General features: G+C 34.9%; 1 protein-coding gene across 1 annotated transcript; it reads right to left on the minus strand.

Moving 5' to 3' along the window:
• Window positions 1-21,263: 21,263 nt before the first annotated feature.
• Window positions 21,264-21,815, minus strand: LOC149171578 (uncharacterized). The gene has a single exon (XM_089426024.1). The coding sequence runs from the start codon at window positions 21,813-21,815 to the stop codon at window positions 21,264-21,266; it is 552 nt and encodes a 183-aa protein (XP_089282150.1).
• Between the last annotated feature and the right edge of the window lie 2,177 nt (window positions 21,816-23,992).

Consider the following 23,992-nt stretch of genomic DNA (forward strand, 5'->3'; position numbering starts at 1 on the left):
TGGCAGCCGTAGATAACACAGCCATCGATTGCAGATGGTATAAGGTGGAATGGCAGGAGATAGTTAATGCTCCGCGAGGTAATTCGGCTCAGGCGACGGCAGCAGTTATGGCGGGGGAGCTCCAAAGCAGGGCCGGTGAAGTCATAAGGGATATCGATGCATGGGATCAGAGAATGTTTGTGGTATTGCAGTTGCCTGGCCTCTCCGTCTCTGTCGGGATTTCTTCTCCGTCTGTCTGGTTCATCCCTCAGTCGGCGTTGGTTGCAGGGGGTCTGGACTACCCTGTGGTCTGTTGGAATTTCTTTCCCCTGCCTCCCACGAGAATGGTGAGACCTCGACAGCGCATGCTTAGCCGCCGAGGCACTTCCAGAGGGGGAATCTCGCGCAGTCATGAAGCGGACAATGTTGTCCATTGCTGCCACTGCAACATTGCTCGCTCCACTGGCGCCAACCCCCTCCACTCCAGCCAATTCATGGATGCAGGGGCTTCGAGCTCGAATGCCTTGCCTGCCTTTGGTTCGGCTATCTTCAATTTCAGCAGTGCCATGAACAATCCGCGGATCAGCGCGCATGTCTCAGTCTTGTTCATAGAAAATGCCCGGGAAGATGAGGACGCCCTGGATGAACAGGGGCAGAGGACGAATGACAATCAGAAGCATGAAGCAGCGGCCTCTGAAGCTGATAAGGAGCAGGAGGTTAAAGGTGCGGCCTCAGACCCGGAAAACGTAATGCAACGCAAGCAAGATCAGAAGCCGGGAACTGGCGAGGAGGAAGACACCTTTCCCACTGCAGCTGAAAGAGAAGCCTATGGCTGGTGCCGGGTAGAGGAGGTGCAAATGGACGACTGATGACGCCCGCACACAAGGTTTCTATGGCTTTCTGTTTGGTCTTCTGCTGTTTGTTTTTTGACTCTGTTAAAGTAACAATGCTTCTGGTCTCTTTCGTGTCTGGTTTAATGTCCATGTTCCTGAATTTTGTGTCAATGATTTGGGTAAGGTCGGTGTCCCCTGCGTGGGATGAAATGGTTGGTGCCCCTGCGTGGGCGTGCTCTTATGGAAGTCTGGCTTTTGTGTCTGGCGCCCCTGCGTGGGCTAGTTTTTGGATGCCTCAATTGCTCTCGGGTGACATACCCAGAGCCTGACTCTCTCTTGTTTCACCATGATGTATTTTTGAATCCTGTACATAATATAATAGTTTAGTCTTTTACCGAGAAAAAAAAAATAATTGAAAAACAGAAAGTGCACTATAAAGTAATGATCTTATGTACATTTTAAAAACTAATTGGAATTCTTACAATAATAATTTATTTATTTATCTAAAATCTAAAATTAATAAAATATTCAATGTTAAGTTTAAAAGTGATAAATGAAGTGAAACTATTAATGTTAGTTTAGAGGAAAAAAACATATAGACAAAGATTAAAAAAAACATAAAGTGCACTATGATGTACTTGTTTAATTTCTTTTTATTGTAGAACATGCTATAACTCATATCACTAATATGGATTCAACATTAGGTTTGCACTATGAGATCTTTTATCATTTCTATATTGTATTTTAGAAATTGGTGTTATTTTTTGAACGTGAAAGAAGGCGAAATAGTTATATAATTTGTTTTTTGCTTTTAAGATGAATTTTAGTAAGTTGTTATTAGTGATGATATACATTAGTAAGATTTCGTATGAATAAATTATGAATGGATTAATTAATGTTTTTCAGCAAGTTGTCTTAATTCTCAATGTAGTATGAAGAGCAACTAGATTTACATTGTTTTATCTCAAAGTTTTTTCACTAGTAAAAGAAACATGATTAAAGAAATTAGAACAAAATTCTTTCAAGTAGCATTAGCTACAAATAAGAATAACAAGGGTATATAAATCAATTAAACTATTCATGGCCTTGTATCACCACATAATTGACCCTACTACCAGTGCAAAGGAAGGAGGGGATGGAGTAACCACTTGGTTCTTGAAGACAATTGTGGATTAAAAGTGAAGAAATGGAGGAAAGTGGAGAAAATTCTTGATTACTTATTAAAAGTAGATTTAATGTTTCATTTACTGTTTGATTAAATTTTAAATGCTATCGGGGCTCAAGGGTTTCTTTTATAGCTAGGGAATAAAGATAACTTAGAAAATAAAGAAATAATTACCTCTTAGTTAATCTACATGATGTAGTAAGAAACATATTCAAACAAAAGAAGATGGGGATAGATGAAAGGCATACATTTAGGCATTAGAAGGGCTTTAATTTGTAGTCAAAATAAATGAGAATTGAGCATATTTCCATGCTCCAAAGCACTAAGATTCTCCTTGTATCATACTTGGAACAATTTTTCCAAACAATGAAAATATATCTACAAATGCACTATACCCTGAAAGGTAAATAAATGAAACAATGTTACCAAGTGATGGACCAAATTAGCCCTCCTTGGAAGTCATGTGGGCCGTTGAGTTTAATATAGTATGCAGATTGACCAACAAGGTGGTAGACATGTTGGCGAATGAGGGTGCCAAAGAGGTGTCTGCGACGGGCGAATATGGATGGGATGAGGTCCAAGAAGGACATTTAAAATATGATTATGTTTGCTTAGCTAAGATGGACATGCAAGAGAGTTGTTAGCATCAGAGTAGGATTATGGCAAGGGTGACAAGCCCCAGAGAGGGCCAAAACCCAAGAAGTTATAAATGGTCAAAAGAATGTGAAAATCATGATTGACATGCAATCAATATGAAAGAAGGTTTTTATAGCAAGGTGGCGTTAGAATTCTCCAGATGTAAGGTACGTGGATGATCATAATAGGAAAGGCAACGACAGAGGGAGGTACAAACCCCAGTAGTCCTCCTTCCCCCATGGGCTAGGCCATAAGAAATATAACATACTACTTGAATCATTGACGCATGTAGTTAATGGCTATGTCAAATATGGAAATGATGAAAATATACCAAATGAAAATGAATCAACTAAGTGATTTGTGTGGAAGGATTAGTTTGTGCAGATTATCACGCCCCGATCAAGAAATAATGGTTGAAAGAGGAAAGTTGCAGAGTGGTGGAAGCTCCGGGCTCTAGGCAACAACAACTATTTATCACCCATCCTACCTACCATTTTTCCAACACGAAAATGAGCTCCCCAGAGTCAGGATAAGTTTGTTGTTGTGTAAGCTTGTTGTTTATAGAATTATGGATCACAACAGGTAGGCTTAAAGTAGGGGAAGGCCACGAGGAAGGCCACAAAAGGCTAACCCTCGTAAACACACAAGGATGGAGACTGCGGCTTGGGATGCTGCTCAATCTTATGTGAATCTAGTCCCAGAGGAGGGTAAGTCCATTCTAGAAGCAATGGAGCAAGACGTCAGGAAACAGAGAGCTAACAAGACAGAGGCTCAAGTCGCAGAACATGTGGATTGGGTAATTGATACATGGGTCACCAAGACCTGCGAAACCCTCTATCACAAGACCATGGACACAACGTGGCACATGAAGACGCTCATGGGTAAAGTCATTGCAAAGACAAGCACATAGGGGTCCTAGTCGAAGCAACTTGACATTCTCCAGAAGCGAGTGGAGCGGCTGAAAACCCATTTGTAAACGCTGATGGATATAGAACATTTCCAGAAGGACCACATTAACACTATGGAAAAAAAGTTTAATATTTTCTTGAATTATGTCCACCATTTGGACTTAAATCCGAGAAATGACGAAGATTAACTGGCCAAAGTGAGACGAGTCTGTGTTCGCAGCACAAAAGGGGAGGCTTTGCGCCAGGATAGTGATCAAGAGCCACTTGAACTGATGGCAACGCCTTCCAGCAAAGACCCTAAACACTAATATGGTTTTTTAATGATGTTAATATGTTATTATTGGTTGTTTCTCGGCTCTTGTTATGTTCCTTTTGTTATGTTCAGTATTAGTAGTAGATTAGTTACTGCTAGCGTCTAGCCTATTGGCCAGTGTAGGAGGGTAGGTAGAAGTTATAAGGATGCTTAATTTCGTATTCATTTTTGTAAATTTTGTAAATTTTGGTCAAAATAGAAGACATTAACAATATCATAACCAAAAGTCTGATGAAAACATGGATTTGTTGCAGCTGGTCTAGTTTCCAATCAGATAGACCAATTGGCATAGATTGTAATTTTGTTTTGAAAGATGAATAAAATTCCCACTGCTTACTTACAAAAGAAAGATGGACCAAATTAGCCCTCAATTATGGGACACTCTCCTTGATTTGAATGGATCCTTAAAGAAACAAAATGGTTAATTTGTTATTTCTCAATATTTTTTATGCTCAAGAACCCCCAATTTTTGTACTTAAGGCTTATTTTTAGAAGCCTTGATGCCTTATAAAAAATTGTGAGAATCTTCAAACAATTTCTAGGGAAAAATCTATGCTTAGTTTTACGCTACATAAATAGATGCACGAAAGGAGTATATCTTGATTCTCCATGTTATGTGCATAACATAAGGACTAAGGTGTTGCTCATGTGGTAAGGTATGCAAGTTAGAAGGAGGTATTACCTCCATGATTCACGCCCCTTTTAAGTTAAGATAGGTATGACCATCCTTGCTTTGCCCTACACACTTCTATAAGGCACCATGGAAAATGCACCAAAGAATAAGTAAAAGAAACAAGACTAAAGGTTAAGCTCCATAAAGACTATTGTCTGTGGAGGTGAGTCATGGAAGAATATAACTCCTTATTTCAAGCTCTACACAAAGGGGTTAAGGAAAAGGAAGGAAAATGATAATGAATAATGGAGCTTGATGCATCCTCCACTCCACAACAAAACCTTCATGTTTTAATAGAACTAGGTGCCTTGCAATAGAGAACATGGTAGCCTACTTCACAGATGACATGGATGCATAGAGTTTCAACACATGGACCCTTTGATTAATCATGTGAGGCCAGATGGTAATCCTGAGAAAGGTGAAATTCCTTGAATTTTGTAAAATTTGAAATGATGGGTAAACATGCATAAGTATTATATCCACTTCTTTGAAGAACAATTGGGAGGTCATTGGAATTGAACATAGTAGGTAGTATAAATAAAAAATGGCAGGTTTATAGTTGAATAGGAGTTTGACCAAGAACAATCTAGAGGAGGTTGGTTTAGATGTTCAACTAGTCAGAAGATAACATATGAGATATTAATCCATAGGTTGGGTTGATGTCAAATTTTGATTGTTAGTGGTGGTTAGAGAGATCAACTTAGACATGGATGATTGACTAGTTCTAGAAGACAAGATAAATGATTATACTAAGTTTTCCATTAGCACTATACATTGTATTTCTTGTGTTTATAACCAAAGAGCCTTCCAATTGTAAAAACACCACCAACAAGAATTAGAGCAATATTAGGAATAAGATCATGGCGTAATAAAAGTAAACAATATGAATGTAGAAATAGAACACAAAATATCACGATACAAGAGAGACACCAATATATGTGGTTCACTTGATATTGGCTACACCCACAAAGAAAACATTAGCCCTTCCTGTTGAAAAGTGTGCAACAAGAAATGCTTGTTGAGAATGCAACAAGATGATGGAGCTTAGTGGAAAGGAGTCGCCTTCACTAAGTGGGCCCGCAGGCAAATTATGGCGCAAAGTCTATTTTTGGATCACAGCGGGAGTGATCACAGCAGGAGTGATCACAGCAAGGGTGATCATAGCAAGGGTGATCACAGCAGGAGTGATCACGGCAGGAGTGATCACAGCAGGAGTGATCACGGCAGGAGTGATCACAGCAGGAGTGATCAGAGTCTATTTTTAGACTGCTAGTCAAAAATAGAAAAGTCAAATATTATTGTCTCATAATAATATTTAGACTATAAACTTTATCTTATTCTCTTGGAGCACTTCAGTTTGAGCTACAGATGTGGCATATGCAGCTAACAGAAGGAAATACGTTTTCTTATGTGTTAGTTGAGCTATTGCATGCAGGACATCAGTTAGAACTCATGTCGTTGAGTTCTGTGGAGTTGGATGAGCAGTTAATGGAGTTGTGTTCAGTTTCACTTAGTTGAACTAGTTGTATTTAGTCTAACTGATCAATAGACTAAGTGATGAGTTGTGTGAATTAGTTATTAATTAATTCACTAATTATTAATTCATAATGCAACTGAAGAATACATCAATTAACTCAGTGCATGTACAGTTCAGTGGAGACAGGTGTTAGAGGTTGAGATTGCTATCAGTTGTGCATGAGATTGTGCACATGCATGGGATTGAGTTATGCCAATGATCTCTGCGTAGTGTGGGCCAATACCAAGTGAAATATAGCTTGTGCTCACGTGATTTACAGTGTGGGTGATTTTCACAAGGTAAATAGGAGTTTGGATCAGCCATTCTCATTCATTCTCAGCAGGTATTGTGCAGTGGAGGCAGGCAAGCAGCGGAGGAGATTTGGAGATCAGATCTGAGCTGTATTGTGTGTAACAGGTGGAGATAGTGCTGGATACTTGTGAGGAGTATTGTACTATGTTTGTTACATGTTCTCAATCAATATAATATACAGATAGTTGGGGTTTTTAGCGAGATGCTTTCCCCGGGAAAATATTGTGTTGATATGTGTGATTGATGCTTCTATGTGCGCATGTTATTGTTTCTGCTTCTGCAAATTGATGATCAACGTAGAGGAGGTTATGTATTATGCATGTATTCCGCAATAGTGTATAATCGGGATAATCTCTGTGAATATGTGTCATATTATTCAAAATTTCTACACTTCCTTTATTCCATCCAACATAATGAAGGGATAAAACCTGCAACACATCAGTTGCAACATCCTCTCCAGTATCACACAATCTCCTCTCTTAGTTACAATGTTGTCTCATAGTACAAAATCACAATACAATGCCCTCATAAAAAAAGGGTCGCCTTCTAAGGCAAGAAAACACCAACATAACCTTTACCACTAGAATCTATGGCACAATGATGAACAATATAGATTGACTATGATATTACAATCTTTTACAAGGAAATCCCTCCTATAATTTTAATATTGTAATATTAAAATTAAAATATAATGACAATAATGAGGGGGAGAGACTCCCCGCACTCTACATTAGGAGCTAGGATTGAAATGCGGTTAACATAGGACTTTTGAATTAGGAACGTAATAGGCTCCATAACCAACAAGCAAGACAACCATTTCTAAGCTAATGTTTTGCTAAACTGGATTTCCATAAGGTATCTCTTGTGGCATCTATGTATGTGTGATTGCACTACTAAATTAAGATATCAAAGACTTGTTAAAGATACCATGGTCAATGCTTTTGCACAATGGGTTATTATATTCTTTTATACATGATTCACATTATTCGACATTAAGGTCTGCATTGATAAATCTCGTAGCTAGAGGCCTTTGATTATAGATTGCTCCCTCTACTAGTGGTGTTTGTAATCTTCTTTGAAGAGGGATTGAAATGATCCAAGAGAAACCAACAATGGAATGCCCTAGATGCAACAAAAGAGATAGGAAAAATAGTGAGGGTCCATCCTTATTGAAAAGACTTGGTTGAGACAATAGTAGTTCGAAGTACCCCATGTAATTAAGAGAAAGGACAATGCAATCATAGTGAATATCCAACAACATTTTACTAAGTCTTAAGAATCAAGTTGGGAACCTTTACAAATATGAAATGAGGGTATTTATATGCTAGATGAACACATGGTGTTTGTCATAAGTTTTCTTGCTCTTTTATGCATTAAATTTGCATCTTTATGTTCTTGCTATTCTATGCATTAAATTTGCATCTTTCTTTCATTTAGATATCTTCTAGAGAGTTGAGATAGATCTATATAGTCTAAAGTTCATTTATATTGCCTACTTAATGTATATTCTTATTTTTTTTAAAGTTTGATTCATTATTTTAAAATTTGTAGCTCCATGTTGTATGTGAACCATTTTTTACTTATTTGAGGTGCACCATTATGCCATGTTCATTTTTATTTATTTTTTAATATATAAGAATTCTTAACTTATCAAAATTATCTGCCCATAGACACACTTGCTAGCGGTTCCATTCATGGGGGTGTCTACCCTTTTATGATTATCTCAACCAAAACATTATCAAATATTTAAACCTAAATTGATATAATGTATAACCTACATATCACCATTTCAACAAACCACCTTAACTTTTAATTTACAACTTCTTGAACTAACTACATGTTGTGTGTGGTGATTATTCATTTATTGAAGAGTATTTATGGGTTAATCATCACATTAATATAAATTTACCTCTTTTTAAAATCTTAACTTTTGCTTTATGTATAAATTTATTTTAAACATTTCTGAAATACCTTATATTTGACATATCAACATAATATAACACCATTAACCAATTTTGAATCTATAAATAAAAGTAAAAATTAAAAAATAATATATTTTTTTTAAATAATAATTTTGTTTTCAAGAACCCAATGCATTTAGCATATGCACAAACTACAACAACATAATAAAAAAATATTTTAGAAAACCATTCATGACATGAAATAAAAAATGAAGAAACCAGTATTATAACATTAAAAAATACTATAATTACAGTAAGCTATTATTATTGAATTTACAATATTATAGAAAACAATTCAGGACATAAAATAAAATAAAAAATGAAAAAACCATTTTTATAACATAAAAATAAAAAATACTATAATCCCATTAAGCTTTTGTTATTATTAAATTTATAATATTAAATCTTAAACTTTTGTGATCCATAATATAGTAAGCATGTCTTTCGATTAATCATATTAATATTAAACTATTATTATTATTAAATTTATAATATTATAATTATAATCTTGTAAAATATAAAAATTATAACACATTATTATTAATTATTTTTATTTGCAAATAATTTTTTTATTTAGATTTAATTTGATAATTTTTGAATAAAGTCATTCCAATTATTAATTTATTAAATCACAAACCTATTGCCTACCAACATTTATCTATAATATTTATTGAGACTTTTCTAACCAATTTTTGTGCTTTTCTTTATAATTAAAAATAATATTTTCATAATTATCAAATTTGTAAATCAATTATTAGATTTTGGCTTGTTAAAATTGCGTAAAGAGTTTGAATATTTTGGATTTTTTTAAAAGTGTTTTCTATTTTCAATTCATATAAAATTTAAAAATACGATGAAAACTAATTTCCATACAGTTTCTAAAGTTGCAACGGCGGGTGAAAACAAAAGTGGGTTTGTACATTTAAATTATTCAATGAACGTGATTGGAGGTTACAGGCTGCACGCAATTCTTTCTGACTCATATCGGAATTGATATTAAATGAATGGTTGCCAAGTTCCCAGTGTTGATCTCACTTTATCTCTTCCCATGCCTGCCAGGCTGGCAGCTTTATCTTTTTGCATGATACCTTAACCAGTCGCTGATTGGTCAACATACAACAAAAAGTCAGTCGTACACTCAACAACAAGCAGCAAGTAGCATTAAAAGACCAGACAGGATAAAAATACCTGCTGTGCGTACGCCCATATGAATGTCAGTTGTCCACCACGTCAGCTCTGGCTTTCTGCCATTCATTTTGAGAGTCTTCATTGCCTACCAATATAAAGTGTATCATTGTTCCATTAATGTGATATACGACAAACAAACAAGTAAGGTCACAAACAAGACAAGTAAGAGTTACACTTTTTAACACTCCCCGTTGATGTCGTTGAGCTCTTCAACACCTTCCCGGTAAAGAAAATGCCTTACTATGACTTGAAGAATCTCCTCAATAACAAAGTCCATATCTTGGTTCTATCATTTCATGATCGAATTTCATACTTCGATCATGCGTAGAGAAATTTTAGGAGCAGTTTTATAGATGGCTTAATTTTCCATGTTTTTTTCCCAAAAATAAGTTAATTTCATTTTTTCTAAAAATGATTCACCAAATTTTATAGGATAAAATGATTTTAATTTGAAAATCGCTAAATTTTTTATAGAGGATTATATAAAGTTATTGGAAAATTCAATATTTTTAGAAAGATATTGTTAAACATTTTACAATTTGCATATTAGGGACCAATAAATTCACGAAGGTTTTTACGTTTTAAGATAAAGTTCCATTCGTGCAAACATCACCAAACTATTGATGTCCATATAAAGGAACATCCATCCTCCAGAATGCATGAGTACTTAACTACTACAATCACCAATCTAGTACGATGTCCCTTCATGTACTTGGTTCATTCAACCTCTTAATGAAATCACCTTGAATGTAAAACTTCACCTCCCAAAGTCTACAACCAAAAATATGATCCACTCATAGAGCATCCAACCAACACAAGGCCCACTCCTCCAATTGTTACAGAACTCCTTAACGGAGGCCATTGAACTAAACTACCAAGTCATTAGGGGCAGAGGATAAAGGGTTATGCATGCCTCTCTAGGTCTTACAACAATATACCTTTTTCATGTTACACAATTACATGTACGTACATAGGTACAAATTCTTCAAGTACCATTACATCAAATAAAAATAAAAATAAAAACATAATATATAGACTTGCTACAACTGCAAAATGTTATTCATATAACCATACCATTTTTTAGTATGCTATTATTCCAAACAACTAAATCTATATTTGTGCGCCATCATCCAACCTCATTTGTTGCCACAAACAATATCCTTTGCTGCCACAATTCTTCCACAAGCATTGTCACTTGCTTTCCTTAACCAAACTCTAAAGATCTCTCTTTGCTGCCATAATGCTTCCACAAGCATTGTCACTTGCTTTCCTTAACCAAACTCTAAAGATCTCTCTTTTGTATCTAGGATGTCTCTATCCTCCCCGCTACAAATCATCATTCAACTCCAAAAAATTAGCCCGCAATCAACACTTGGTTTTCTGAAGCGAGAATAATGCAACTTGCTTCCACCTCAAAAAGTGTCCATGCTCCTCCCTTCACCCGAAGAACTGTCATCATGTACCAGCTAGAAACTAATCATGCCATTGATACCTTAGATTAACTAGGAACCTGTTATACTCTAGGCCCTAACATCAATATTACCATGAAGGACGATTCAATTATGATCCCATGGACCTACTTCCATTTATCGAGATACATGTGTGCCATCCGTTATGCTTGGAGTTATCTAGGAAAGTAGTTTGGATATGGGATGTACCAAACTCAATCTTACACTCTTTGCACTTGGTAATCAAGACTTATAATGCAACAATTAACAAAAATTCCATGGAGCAAAACATGTAGCTAAAACTCATTTCCAGCTACAACACTCACTAAGTAAACTATGGAATGATTTGACATCACAAAATATTGCAGCACTAGAAATTACAGCAAGAGATAATGATGCACATGACAAAAATATTGTCTTCCTCTGTAGTCACTCATGTACTGCGTATCTCCATCTTCATCTTGGTTTTAGTGATTTTCTTGGATCTCCATGTTTAAACTTTTATTTGATAGAATATCAAATTCTAACAAAAGAACTTCACCATAATATTGAAGTCACTAATCTCAATATGTACATTAATTATAACTCCAAAACATGAAAATTGAACTAATCCGAGACAAAATATTACAATCACCATGTTTTCCAAAGCATTTACATCAGTTTGGAATACTCTCTAGTCCCTTTTGAACACTTGACTCATGTTTGCATCTTCTTGTTTAGGCTTAAAATTTATGCCATCAAAATAAATCCTTAACCACCTTGAAAAAGAAAATTGCAGACACTTTTACAAAAGCAAATTGGGACACACCCTAAAGTTGCAACGGCGGGTGAAAACAGAAGTGGGTTTGTACATTTAATTTAGTCAACTTCGTTGCAGATAGAACGTGATTGGCGGTTGCAGGGAGTCCTTGTTGCACGCAATCCAATCCTTTCTGACTCATATGCCAAGTTGCCAGTGTTGCTCTCACTTTGTCTCTTCCAATGCCTGCCAGGCTGGCAGCTTTATCTTTTTGCATGATACCTTAACCAGTCGCTGATTGGGCAGCATCCAACAAAAAGTCAGTCGTGAACTGACAAACAACCTGCAAGTAGCATTAAAAGACCAGACAGTATAAAAATACCAGCTGTGTGTACGCCCATATGAAACTCAGTTTCCCACAACGTCAGTGCTGGCTTGCTGCCATCCATTTTATTGACAGTATTATTATAATATTAATGCGAGGGGTAGTATACACAATAAATATATTATCATATATTGCTTCGCCCATTAATATATAAACCAATAATAGAATATTGCTTGGCACATTAATATTAATATTAATATATGAATCAATGATACAATATATATTAATTGGACCAATTTTATACAACAATCAGCACAACTCTCGAGGTAGATTGGACTGTAAACAAACTACTTACAATTGTAATAAAAATGAATGTGCGTTCGCTATTTTCGCGTTTTTGTCAAATTTTGTAGCAGTTGTCTATAACCCGATTTTTTAAAAGTTTTTCCGGCGGGTTTTTCCGGTCGAAATCCGGCAGGAATTTATTGGAATCACAAGTTTGATAGCTAGTTTCTGCACAATGAAAGCGTCCCAGAGGTTTCCGAGGGTGCTGAATCCAAATATGCAGTTAAAAAACCATTTTAACTGCAAGAAATCAAGATTTAACCTCAATTTCTTCCGCTGGATTCCGTCACCAAAATCTCCAAAAAATCGCATTATAGACAACTCCAATTTTGTCTGTACAAAAATTTTGCACGTCTCAAGGCTGGCATCCATCGGTTCGCTCGCTGTCTGTTTGTTGAGTAGATTTTATTTTTCAACTTAATGCTTTTGTTTCCCAGCTTGTCGTCTGGTTCTTCGAATCTTTGGGTTTTGTCCTGATGGAAGATTCTATGCAGTCTCTAATGGCGTTTACTCCGATGTATACCCAATTGGACGTTACCGTTTGAAAGGTCCGTTGTATATCACAATACATTTTCTTTCTTTTTCTATTTTTAATAAAGAGGGGTGAGAAATATTTTATTAAAATGATAAATAGGTAATATAGTTGTTTTTGAAAATACTTTTATTGTAGAGATAATAAATTGAAATAGCAGAGGAATTGAGTTGTGATATCCACTCATCCAATAACATATATTTAATTCAAGGATATGTTCATATTAATCTTCACTTAAAAAATAATTGTATTGTTTATTTTTTTTATGGTATCATTTCATGTAAATTGTGAGTTGATAAATGAAAAATTAATATAAATTTTCAATTATGATTAGATCACATTCAAAATTTATTTTAATAAGAGATCCATTCTTATTTTTATTAGAATGGTGGATTTTCGAATATTTAATAATGGTAGATTCTAATTCTTTTAAAAGTTTAATGAATGTGAATGAAGTTAACAATTTCACGTCGCTACTTAAGCATGTAAGAGTTTGAATTAATTATCCTTGATTTTTTTATATTTATCAAATATTTGATGAGTTTGTATGTTTGTAATAAATAGAAAATGATGCCTCCTGTTTATACCAACCACATTTACTAATGAGGTTGTGCTAGTTTTAATCAAATCCATTCATTGTTCTATTGATTTGGCATTGATGTACTTTTGTGCTTGAATAGTAGCATTTAATATGGATAACTTTTATGATCAATAACTTGAATGAGGTTAACAATTTCACTTACCTACTTAAGCATGTAAGAGTTTGAATTAATTATGTTTTATTTAGCTTATATTCATCAAATATTTGATGCGTTTGTATGTTTGTAATAAATGAAAAATGATACCCTCTGCTTGTATCAACCACATTTACTAATATGGTTGTGCTAGTTTTAATAAGCTCCATTTATTACTCTATTGATTTGTAGTTAATAAAATTTTAGAAGTGTTTTAAAATGCTAATTTCATATATATATATTGGATTATGCAAATATTTAGATAAACAAAACATTGTACTTTTATGTTAGTAGCAATTAATATGGGTAACTTCTATGATCAATAACTTCAATAGCAACACTACATATTAGACGTGTTATTAAAATTTTGTTAAATCAATTTAAAAAAGTGTAGGATATACATTTATATAAGGATTTATTTTTATATAAATTAAATAACTAATCTATAAGGTTTTTTCACTTATTTAGAAATTAAGTTGTAATATTAAGATTAATTAGTTGTAATATTAAGATTAATTAATAGAATGAAAATCATAAGTATGTATATTTTGATTTTTTTTTTTTAAATAAGAAAATGTTAGAAATGGATTTTATTATAGGAAGAGATACAAGTAGTTGTGTTTTTTAAAGAAATAGTTGCTTTGTAAATAAATGTGGATAAGTGTTTAAAAATGAGTCTATTAAGGTTTATCATCCATTTAATTTATATAACTAAGTTAATTGTAAATATATTGTGAATTCTGATTACACCAGTCTAGATCCATATCTATCAAGTGGCAAGAGGGATCAAATCTCTAGAGGTGCAAACCACTTTTCTAAGTGCAAAACTTGAAGAAAGGTTTGCACCTCAAGATATTTGATCTCTTTCGGAGCTTGATAGATTCAGGGTTAAGATGGATCTAGGCAAAACTTGAAGAAAGGTTTGCACCTCAAGAGATTTGATCTCTTTCAGAGCTTGATAGATTCAGAGTTAAGATGGATCTAGGCCGGTTTAATTATTAATTTTATTTTTCTAGTTTAATTTTTATTTTTATGTAATTTCACCCAATCAAAATGTTTTAATTAATCATTTTATTTTTTTTGTAATTTGACCAGGTCAAAATGTTTACATAACATAATATAACAAGACAAAAAAAAGTAATAAAATTTAATTAAAAATATATATTTATAAAATATTTTGATTTTGAAATGAGAGGTGGTTTATGGGCATGTGGTATTGATGAGCCATCACCCATGGTATGGTATGGTTAATAATATCCATGTTAATGTGGGGATGAATATCTATGGTTAGATATCTTGTTATATTATAAGTATTAGTTTCTTATGTGCTTATTAATGAAATTTAAATATCATTACAAAATTATTATTTTAATTTATATGGTAAAATGAATTTTAATTTATTTCTACTATTTCTACTTTATATATTTTAATGTGGTAGAGGTGTATATATATCTCAAAAGTAATTACAATTTTTTTTCCTTTTAGATTATATTCTTTTTTTGCAAGTCACAGTAAAAACCTTATATTGCGATAGAACATAAAATTACATGTATGTTGGTCTTCCAGACTCAAAACTAGACCAACTGCAGTAAAATATAGCCTTGTTCCAGAACTTAGCTAGACATTCCAAAAGAGTTTTTTTTGTCTATGGTGTCTCCTACGCACATCTGCAAAAATTTTCTTTTCTGCTACTACTTCTCCATTTACGCCTTGTTGGAGGTCTGTTTGAATATCTAACTTTATGATTTACACCTACAAGCCTACCTATTATCCTACTACAATGAATTGGCCTAACGAACCAATCGACAAAATAAAACAAAATTAGACACAGATTCGTGGTCATTTATCCAGGGACGGTGATGGATCCTTTGCCACGGCCCACACTTGATTTAGATGCAGGTGTAGTCTTCTCCATTGGAGTCGCTGAAGCAGCTGCCCCCGCTCTTGGTGTCACCAGTTGCTTGTCGCTAGCTCCAATTACCTCTCTGACACTATATTGTGTTAATCTGGTTGGATCTCCATGTCCTTGCCCCAACGCAATATCCAGGTTATGGATATATTTTAGGTAAATTGAGAACGTTTTGTTCATATCTCCAATGTGATCATCTTGTCGATATTCTATGTTCACCACCCTTTGGAGTGTCTCCTCTACCGCCCGTAATCATTGCTTGATTGCCTTCAGTTGTAGTTGGTATTCCATTTGATGTTGTATTCTCTCTTCCGCCGCTTCTGCGTGCAACTTTCCAACTAAATTTTTAATGTGCCATGTAATCTCTAAAGGTATTTGATAGACCATCTATCTTGTTCAGTATTTTCCCATGTCTATGATCGAGTCCACCTCTTCTTCGACTTTATCGTCGGAGATGTTCATTCACAGACACCTCACTTCATTTTCCCAGATTTTGATGACTTATTTGCCTCTTGTTGGGACGGTCGTGTGATAGTTGAGTGTCGCCTCCTTCGCCGCCTCCTCCATTTTGGTTCTCTTACCGGCCGTGGAACTTTGAGCTTCTGCTCTTGGCCTCCCCTTCGGCCTGCCACCCCCATTTCTTTCCATAACTGTTATGGAGGCCGTAATTCTCCGATGAACAAGATTTGTCTCGTTATTGTTCCCTCCTGTCTCGTTCGACCTTATCACTATGCACACCATGCGTCTCCCCTCCTTTTAGGTTTAATCATGGAAATGTTATAAAATTAAATTTAAATAAAATATTTACAAAATATTTTGATGTGGAATGAGAGATATGTTAAAAATGGAGAGACAAATTAGAAATAAACTTACACACTGAAGCTAGCATCTCACAGGTGAGAAAGCTACACCTGGAGACTTCCCAAGTAGTATTGCTCTATTCCATTAATCATCAAATCAGAAATATATAAGTTTACATTCAATTTAGGGAGATCAAAACTATCTCCTAGAAAATAGGAACTAACTCTAATCTAAGACACACACATAACCGTGAAACAAACTTTCTCCATTAATTTCAACTCTTCCCCTTAATGGAGAAAAGATTCACTTGCACACCTAACATCTCCCTAAACAATTCAAATTTAATCTTCCCAAGAGGCTTGGTGAAGATATCGGCTGCATTTTCACAGGTGTTACAATGTTCAAGAAAAATCTCATTAGAATGAACCTTTTCTCTAACAAAATGAAACCGAGTATCAAGATGTTTTGTGTTTTTATGAAAAACATGATTATTTTCCATCTTGATTGAACTTTGGTTGTCACATTTAATGACTGTAGCAACTTTTTGTTCTTTTCCTGCATCATGAAGAAGTATTATCAACCAAATTGCTTCACAAGTGGTTGCACATACAACTTGATACTCTTCTTCTACTGATGATAAAGATACAATACTTTCCTTTTACCTACCCCAAGAAATTACCTTAGACCTAATATTGAAAGCATGCCCAGTTATAGATCTTCTATCGTCGAGATCTCCAACCCAATCTGAATCTGAGTGGCATGTTAGTTTAACATCAAAAGAATTAGTATATTTAATGCCAAAATTTATGGTTCCTTGAAGATACCTTAGGACACCTTTTGCTGCCACCCAATGCTTTTCAAGAGGTTTTGTCATGAACTGACTCAACACATTCACTGAATATGCTAAGTCAAGTCTGATTTTAGTCAAAGAAATCAAACTTCCAACCAATTGTCTGTACAATGTAGCATCCACCTCTTTAAAACCATCATCACTTTGAAATTTAACATTCTGTTGTATAGGTACTGAAGCAGCGTTACATTGGTCCATTCTGAATTTCTTCAACAATTCCCTGATATACTTTCCTTGAGTAATAAAAGTCTGGCCATAATCTCTCCAGACTTCAAGACCCAAATAATAATGCAGTTCTCTAAGGTCTTTCATTTCAAATACCTGTGACATATGTTGATGCAGGAGCATCTGAGCATTCTTAATCAAATTCAGAATCCAAAGCTATGGAGGAGGAGACGTGGACAATCATGTAAACCGGGAGCAAATTTCTGTTTAAAAACGAGCTAATTTGATGGAATTGATAAGTCTCTAGAAGACTTAATTAATGTAATTATCTACCATGTATGCATAACGAGAGATTAGGGATATGATTGAATGATTGTGGGAGGAAATCGTGGATCTTAGATGATCCACGCCTTTTGTAATTTCTTATATAAAGAGAATCTATGTGTGTGAGAGTGAGATATAGAGAGATAGAAGAAAAATAAATAAATAAATACTGTGAAAACAGAGTGTGGGATACAATGTAGTCGAAGGAGAACTTTTGCCTAAGGCTGAAATGCCTTAGATTGTAACTATTATGTATAATATAAAAGTGTGCTTTGTGTTGAAATTGTGCGCCTGTGTGTTGCTTCTAAAATAGTCTGAATATTCTGTGTCGCAGGTTTTATCGACCATCAATCACTGTAAGGATCGATGGCGATCCAAGGTTAAGCGAGTTATTGTTGTATGGTGTGTCGTGAGAACAGAGGTGGCAGAGCGGAACTGTGTTTTAAAACAGATTCCATTGACAAACGATCAAACGCAGAGAAGAATCGTCGGATCATACAGATCGACGAACAGTAATGGCGGAAGGTGAGGAATCGCTGAAAGTTGATCTGGATCGTTAGATCAACAGATCCGTTAGATTGACAGTTATCACGTGGGTAAAATGCGTGAGCGTTAATGCGCGAGAAAAGTAGTTTCATAACAGGAAATGGTTTATCGCGTGGGCTCTAAGTGGTAAGTGGTAATTCGGGGTGGTCACCCGATTCCATTTATCAGTCGACACGTAGCACGCGCAGGAGAGAGGAAACCACTTTATCGGGCGGGTAATCCTTGTGTAAGTGGCTCATGCGATATGGCTATTAACCGTTGGATTGGAGATAGTTGATTGAATGGTGGAGATCGAGCGGACTGTTTGGTGATCAGGCTAAGCGTAAACCGTCGGATTGGGTAGCAGATTAACGACGGAGATTGAAGCCGATAAGGCTTGAGAAAGAGCAAACCCAACGAATTATGATCGGGAGTTTGATTTCTTTTGAAGTTCGGTCTTTGGCGTCCAGAGTGGGACCGACGTTCATTGGTCGGTTTTCTTTGTATTTCCGTTGTTTGTTAATTTACGTGTTTAGGGGAAGTACGACATTCAAACACTTCCGATTTGTATAGGTGGGCCATACCCACAGGTTCACGTAAGGATATTATGAAATGAAAGGGAAATTGCCTCACTGCAGTTTTCCTTTTCATCATATGCACTTTAATTTCTTCAACCAATTCATTAAAATTTCCAATAACATTAAATCATCAACAAATAAGGAAATCAACACAATTTGTTCCTTTGAATCAAATGTGGTATACATATTTGGATAATTTTTACTTCTCTTATAACCATACTGTAAGAAGAAAGAGTCTATTTTCTCATACCAAGATCTGGGAGCCTGTTTCAATTCATACAATGCCTTCTTTAATTTACAGACCAAGTGTTCATGCCCCTTTTTAATGAACCTTTCAGCTTGTGTTAAATATACCTCTTCCTTCAACTCTCCATTTAGAAAAGCATATTTTACATCTAGCTAGTGTAAAATCCAATGGTGCTTTCTATCTAGACCTATTAACTTCCTAATTGTATTTAACTTAGCTATAGGAGAAAAAGTCTCCTCATAATCAATTCCTTCTTTCTCTGAGTACCCTTTGGCCACCAACCTAGCTTTATACTTGTCTACACTACCATATGCTTTGAACTTAGGTTTATATAACCATTTACATCATATGATCTCTTTTCCTTTTGGTAGTTCAACTAATTCCCAGGTTTTATTTTTAATTATGGACTCATACTCTTCTTTCATAGTTGACCTCCATTCACCATGTTGATTTGCTTCATTATACTTCATGGGCTCAACAACATTTAAAATACTAGTCATAAGAGCATAATATTTGTACCTTGCAAGTAAGTGAGTCTGCCAACATGATCTCCTTGGTAGCGGACTTGCCTCAATACCGCCCTATGTGATTTCTTTCTCACCTCTGAATGGACTACGACTACTGAATGTATCCACATCGCTAGGTTCCTCTTTCTGCTGTTGCTGCTATTGTAAATAATTGTCTTTGGCTTCATCATTGCTATCATCAATCAGTAAGGGCATGTGCCACTCCTCATAACTTTTTTCCTTATTCCCTTCATCAACATGTTCATGGAAGATAACATCTCTACTCGCAAATACCTTGTGAGTAGATGTATTAAACATCTTATATGCTTTGAAATCAGAACAATACCCTACAAATATGCATTTTATAGCTTTAGCATCCAATTTCTTCCTATCTTCCTTAGGAATGTGTGCAAAAGCTTTAGAACCAAATACTCTTAAGTGATGGACTGCAGGTTTAAAACCATACAAAGCCTCAAATGGAGTCTTGAGATCAAGACACCTAGTTGGACTTCTGTTCTTTAAGTAAAATGTAGTACTGATAATTTCTGCCTAAAAGCCATTGGATAAGTTCTTACCTTTCATCATGTTGCGTGCACACTCCACCAGAGTTCTGTTTTTTATTTTTGCAACCCCATTCTTTTGTGGAGTGTGGGGTACTGTAAACTGTTGTGCTATCCCATGATCTCTGCAATATTTGATGAAGTTTCCAAGCCTGTATTCTCCCCCTTGATCTGAGCGGAGAATTTTGATGACTTTCCATGTCTGCTTTTCAACCATATTTCTAAATTCTTTAAAATACTCGAAAGCATCACTTTTCCTTCTAAGAAAGTATACCCAGGTATACCTTGTGCAGTCATCAATAAATAGAAAAAAATAATAAGCTCCACCTAAGGACCTTGTCTGCATGGGTCCACAAATGTCAGTATGCACAAGTTCGAGTATATATTTCTTTCTCCCACTTAAGCTAGAGGGAAATTCATCCCTGTGCATTTTTCCAAGTGCACAACCTTCACAATCAATATGTTCATTTCTTAAAATAGGAAGTTCATCAACCATACCTTGTTTTTGTAGCAACAATAAGTCATGAAGGTTGATGTGACCAAACCTTTGATGCCAAATATTCTTTGTTGTCACAGTCGTTGAAGTTAAAGTTTGATGTGGCACGCTTGTAACATTCAACTTATATAGGCCTCCAACTCGTAATATGATGCGATCGGCTTCTGATGATCCAACAAATCCTTTATAACACAGTACATTTTGAATTTTGTTACCTTTAAATTCCGATATGCAATCATGGAGACAAAGATCAAATTCTTTTTAATACCAGGTACATACATGACATTCTGGATGCGCTTGATATTACCATTAGGCAATATCACATGAATATCTCCATACCCTTTAATCTGATATGCTCTGTCATCTCCAAGGTAGATGTTAGCATCGTTGCTGGTCTCCTTAAAATTTTCATACCAGTGTTTATTACCTGTCATATGAGTGGATGCTCCAAAATCCACAAACCAAGTTTCAACCTCATCGGTCTCAGCAGAAAGAGAAACATTAGACACAAATAATTTAAGATCATGATTCTGATCTTTGCCAGCAAAATGCCCTGTATGCCTCTTGTGTCTATGTCTGGTTTCATCAGTCTTCTTTTTATAACAATCTCTAGCAATATGACCAGTTCTACCATAGTAAAAACACTTAATTCCTGAATCATTTCTAGCAGATGACATACCTTGAAATGGATTTTTCTAGGATGGACCATCGCTTTTATGTCCTCCTCCTGGTTTCCCTTTGAAGAACTTTTTCTTTGCCACCAATGCTAGATCTGCATTCTGAGGCTTCAGATTCATACACCTCTCTTCTTCCTGCATCAAAATCCCTGTCAACTCTTCAAAGGTGGGAGCTTTCTCCCTCGCCACAAGCCCTATAATGAACATTTGATAATCCTCTGTCATGCCATTTAAGGTAATCGTGACGAGATCAATGTTGGACACTTTCTCCCCTATGTCGCCCAACTTGTCTCTTAGTTCTTTGATCCGTGAGATGAATGCAACAATAGATTCATTCTCCTCCATTCTAATGGAGAGAATCTTACTCTTCAGAAACAACAGACGATTTGTATTTTTTGTTTCATACAAATCCTTGAGTGTCACCCAAATGTCATTAGCGGTTTTGCATTCTCGGATATGAGGGATTATGATGTCTTTTACCGACATCTTCAACAACACCTTCACTTTATTTTCCCTCTTTTCCCAATCTTGAACTGATGCATATGTGGCATCACCGACTGTAGTTGGCATTGCTTCATCTTCGTTCGCAATTGTCCATGCACTGGAACCCTCGAGCAATGTTTGCAACCTGAACTTCTAGTTGGTGTAATTTGACCCATCAAGCTTATTGCTCTCATTAAGGTATGTCTCCGCAACGTGATTATTCATTATGAAAATAATTTCAACAGATCAATAGATCCACAACTCCAACAACAGATCCATTGGTGCAATCTACAGATCCAGTAATCCAACAACTTATCTACGAATCCAACACCAGATTCTCCACTAATTAATCTACGGATCTAACTCCAGATCCTCCAACAATCGATCTACGGATCGAACTCCAAATCCTCCAACAGTTGATCTACGGATCGAACTCCAAATCCTCCAACAATTGATCTACAAATCGAACTCCAAATCCTCCAACAACTCCAGATCCAGGTGCTACGGATCCAACTCCAGAAAAATGGCCTTAAAAAAAATGCTAGAGATGACCACCAACACATGCACATTTGATCTTGGGTAGCCTCTAACAGGAAAAAAACACCAGACCCCTTTCCCCTCGCTATTGGTCATGTTGATGAAAATTTCTTTAAGTTTTCGGGATCAACGCAAGTAGTAACACTGTTCACTAGCATTGATCAACACCCTTTCACTGTGTACGACCAATGTTGATCAACACGACTTCTCCTTGCTAGGGTCACGTTGATCAAGCTTACTCAAAATATCAGCGCCCTGTCACAAAAAGATTTGTACCAGCCACCAAGGCTCTCAACCACCAAGGCTTACACACTCTCCAATTTGAACCACAAGGGCTCTCAACCACCAAGGCTCAATATAGACCCAACTTAGCCACCAAGACTCTGATACGATGTTAAAAATGGAAAAACAAATTAGAAATAAACTTACACACTGAAGCTAGCAACTCACAAGTGAGCAAGCTACCCCTAGAGACTGCCCAAGCAATACCGCTCTATTCCATTAATCATAAAATTAGAAATATATAAGTTTACATTCAATTTAGGGAGATCAAAACTATCTCCTAGAAAATAGGAACTAACTCTAATCTAAGACACACACACAACTGTGAAACAAACTTTCTCCATTAATTTCAACTAGATGGTTTTTGGGCATGTTGTATTGATGAGCCATGTTATTGTAACAAATCTTATTTACAAGTTAATAATATCTATGGCAAAGCCGGGGTGAATATCCATGGTTAAACATATTTTTATATTATAGTTTATTGTAAGTATTAAAGATTTTATGTGCAATTAAATTTAAATATGGTTACATAATCATTATTCTATTTATAAGGTAAAATGGATCTTAACTTATTGTTGCTACTTATATATTTTAATGTAAAATGTAAATTATGATTTTCTTTTATGTGAAAATTTATTCATAATTTTATTAATAAAAATAAAATTACAATTGAATTTCATTATTTTTATTACTTTTAACTTTTTATGGACATCACAATATCTCTCGCATACTAGGCTCTATATTACTTTTAACCCGTATGTAAATGTTTACAAACTTTTTTACATTACACTTACACATCATCCCTATACTAAATTGTAAAGCGCCTTTCACCCAAAAATTTTGTTCCCTTAGTCTCAAAAAAAATTCTTGCCAAAAAAATTGGAGCAAGAACTTTTACAATTTAACATTAATTATGTTTTAATTTTGAAGATATTGCTAAAGGTTTAATAACATTGAGGTATAAATAATAACGATACACAACAAGTTAGAATTTATGTGGACTTGTAAAGTTGGATTTGTATCTTCTTCACTAACTGTAATTTTTACAATAATAATTATTTTATTTATCTAAAATTTATAAAATATTTAATATTAAACTTATAAATAATGAATGAATTAGTTTAGATGGAAAAACATAAACAAAGAGAAAGGGAAAAACGGAAAGTGCACTATGAAGTAATGATCTTATGTACATTTTTAAAAGTAATTGTAATTCTTACCATAATAATTACATTATTTATCTAAAATATAAAATTAATAAAATATTTAATATTAAAGTGATAAAGAAAGTGAAATTATTAATGTTATCTTAGAATTACATTATTTATCTAAAATATAAAATTAATAAAATATTTAATATTAAATTTGAAAGTGATAAAGAAAGTGAAACTATTAATGTTATCTTAGAGGAAAAAACATATAGACAATGATAAAAAGGAAAA

The sequence above is a fragment of the Pinus tabuliformis genome, chromosome 4_2 (genome assembly GCF_031772625.1).
Source record: "Pinus tabuliformis cultivar Carrire ecotype Pingquan chromosome 4_2, CPIR1, whole genome shotgun sequence".
NCBI classification, from domain to species: domain Eukaryota; kingdom Viridiplantae; phylum Streptophyta; class Pinopsida; order Pinales; family Pinaceae; genus Pinus; species Pinus tabuliformis.

Bases quoted from the DNA above. Each gene is read 5' to 3' on its own strand.
- LOC149171578 (XM_089426024.1), bottom strand. From the start codon at position 21,815: ATGCCAACTACAGTCGGTGATGCCACATATGCATCAGTTCAAGATTGG.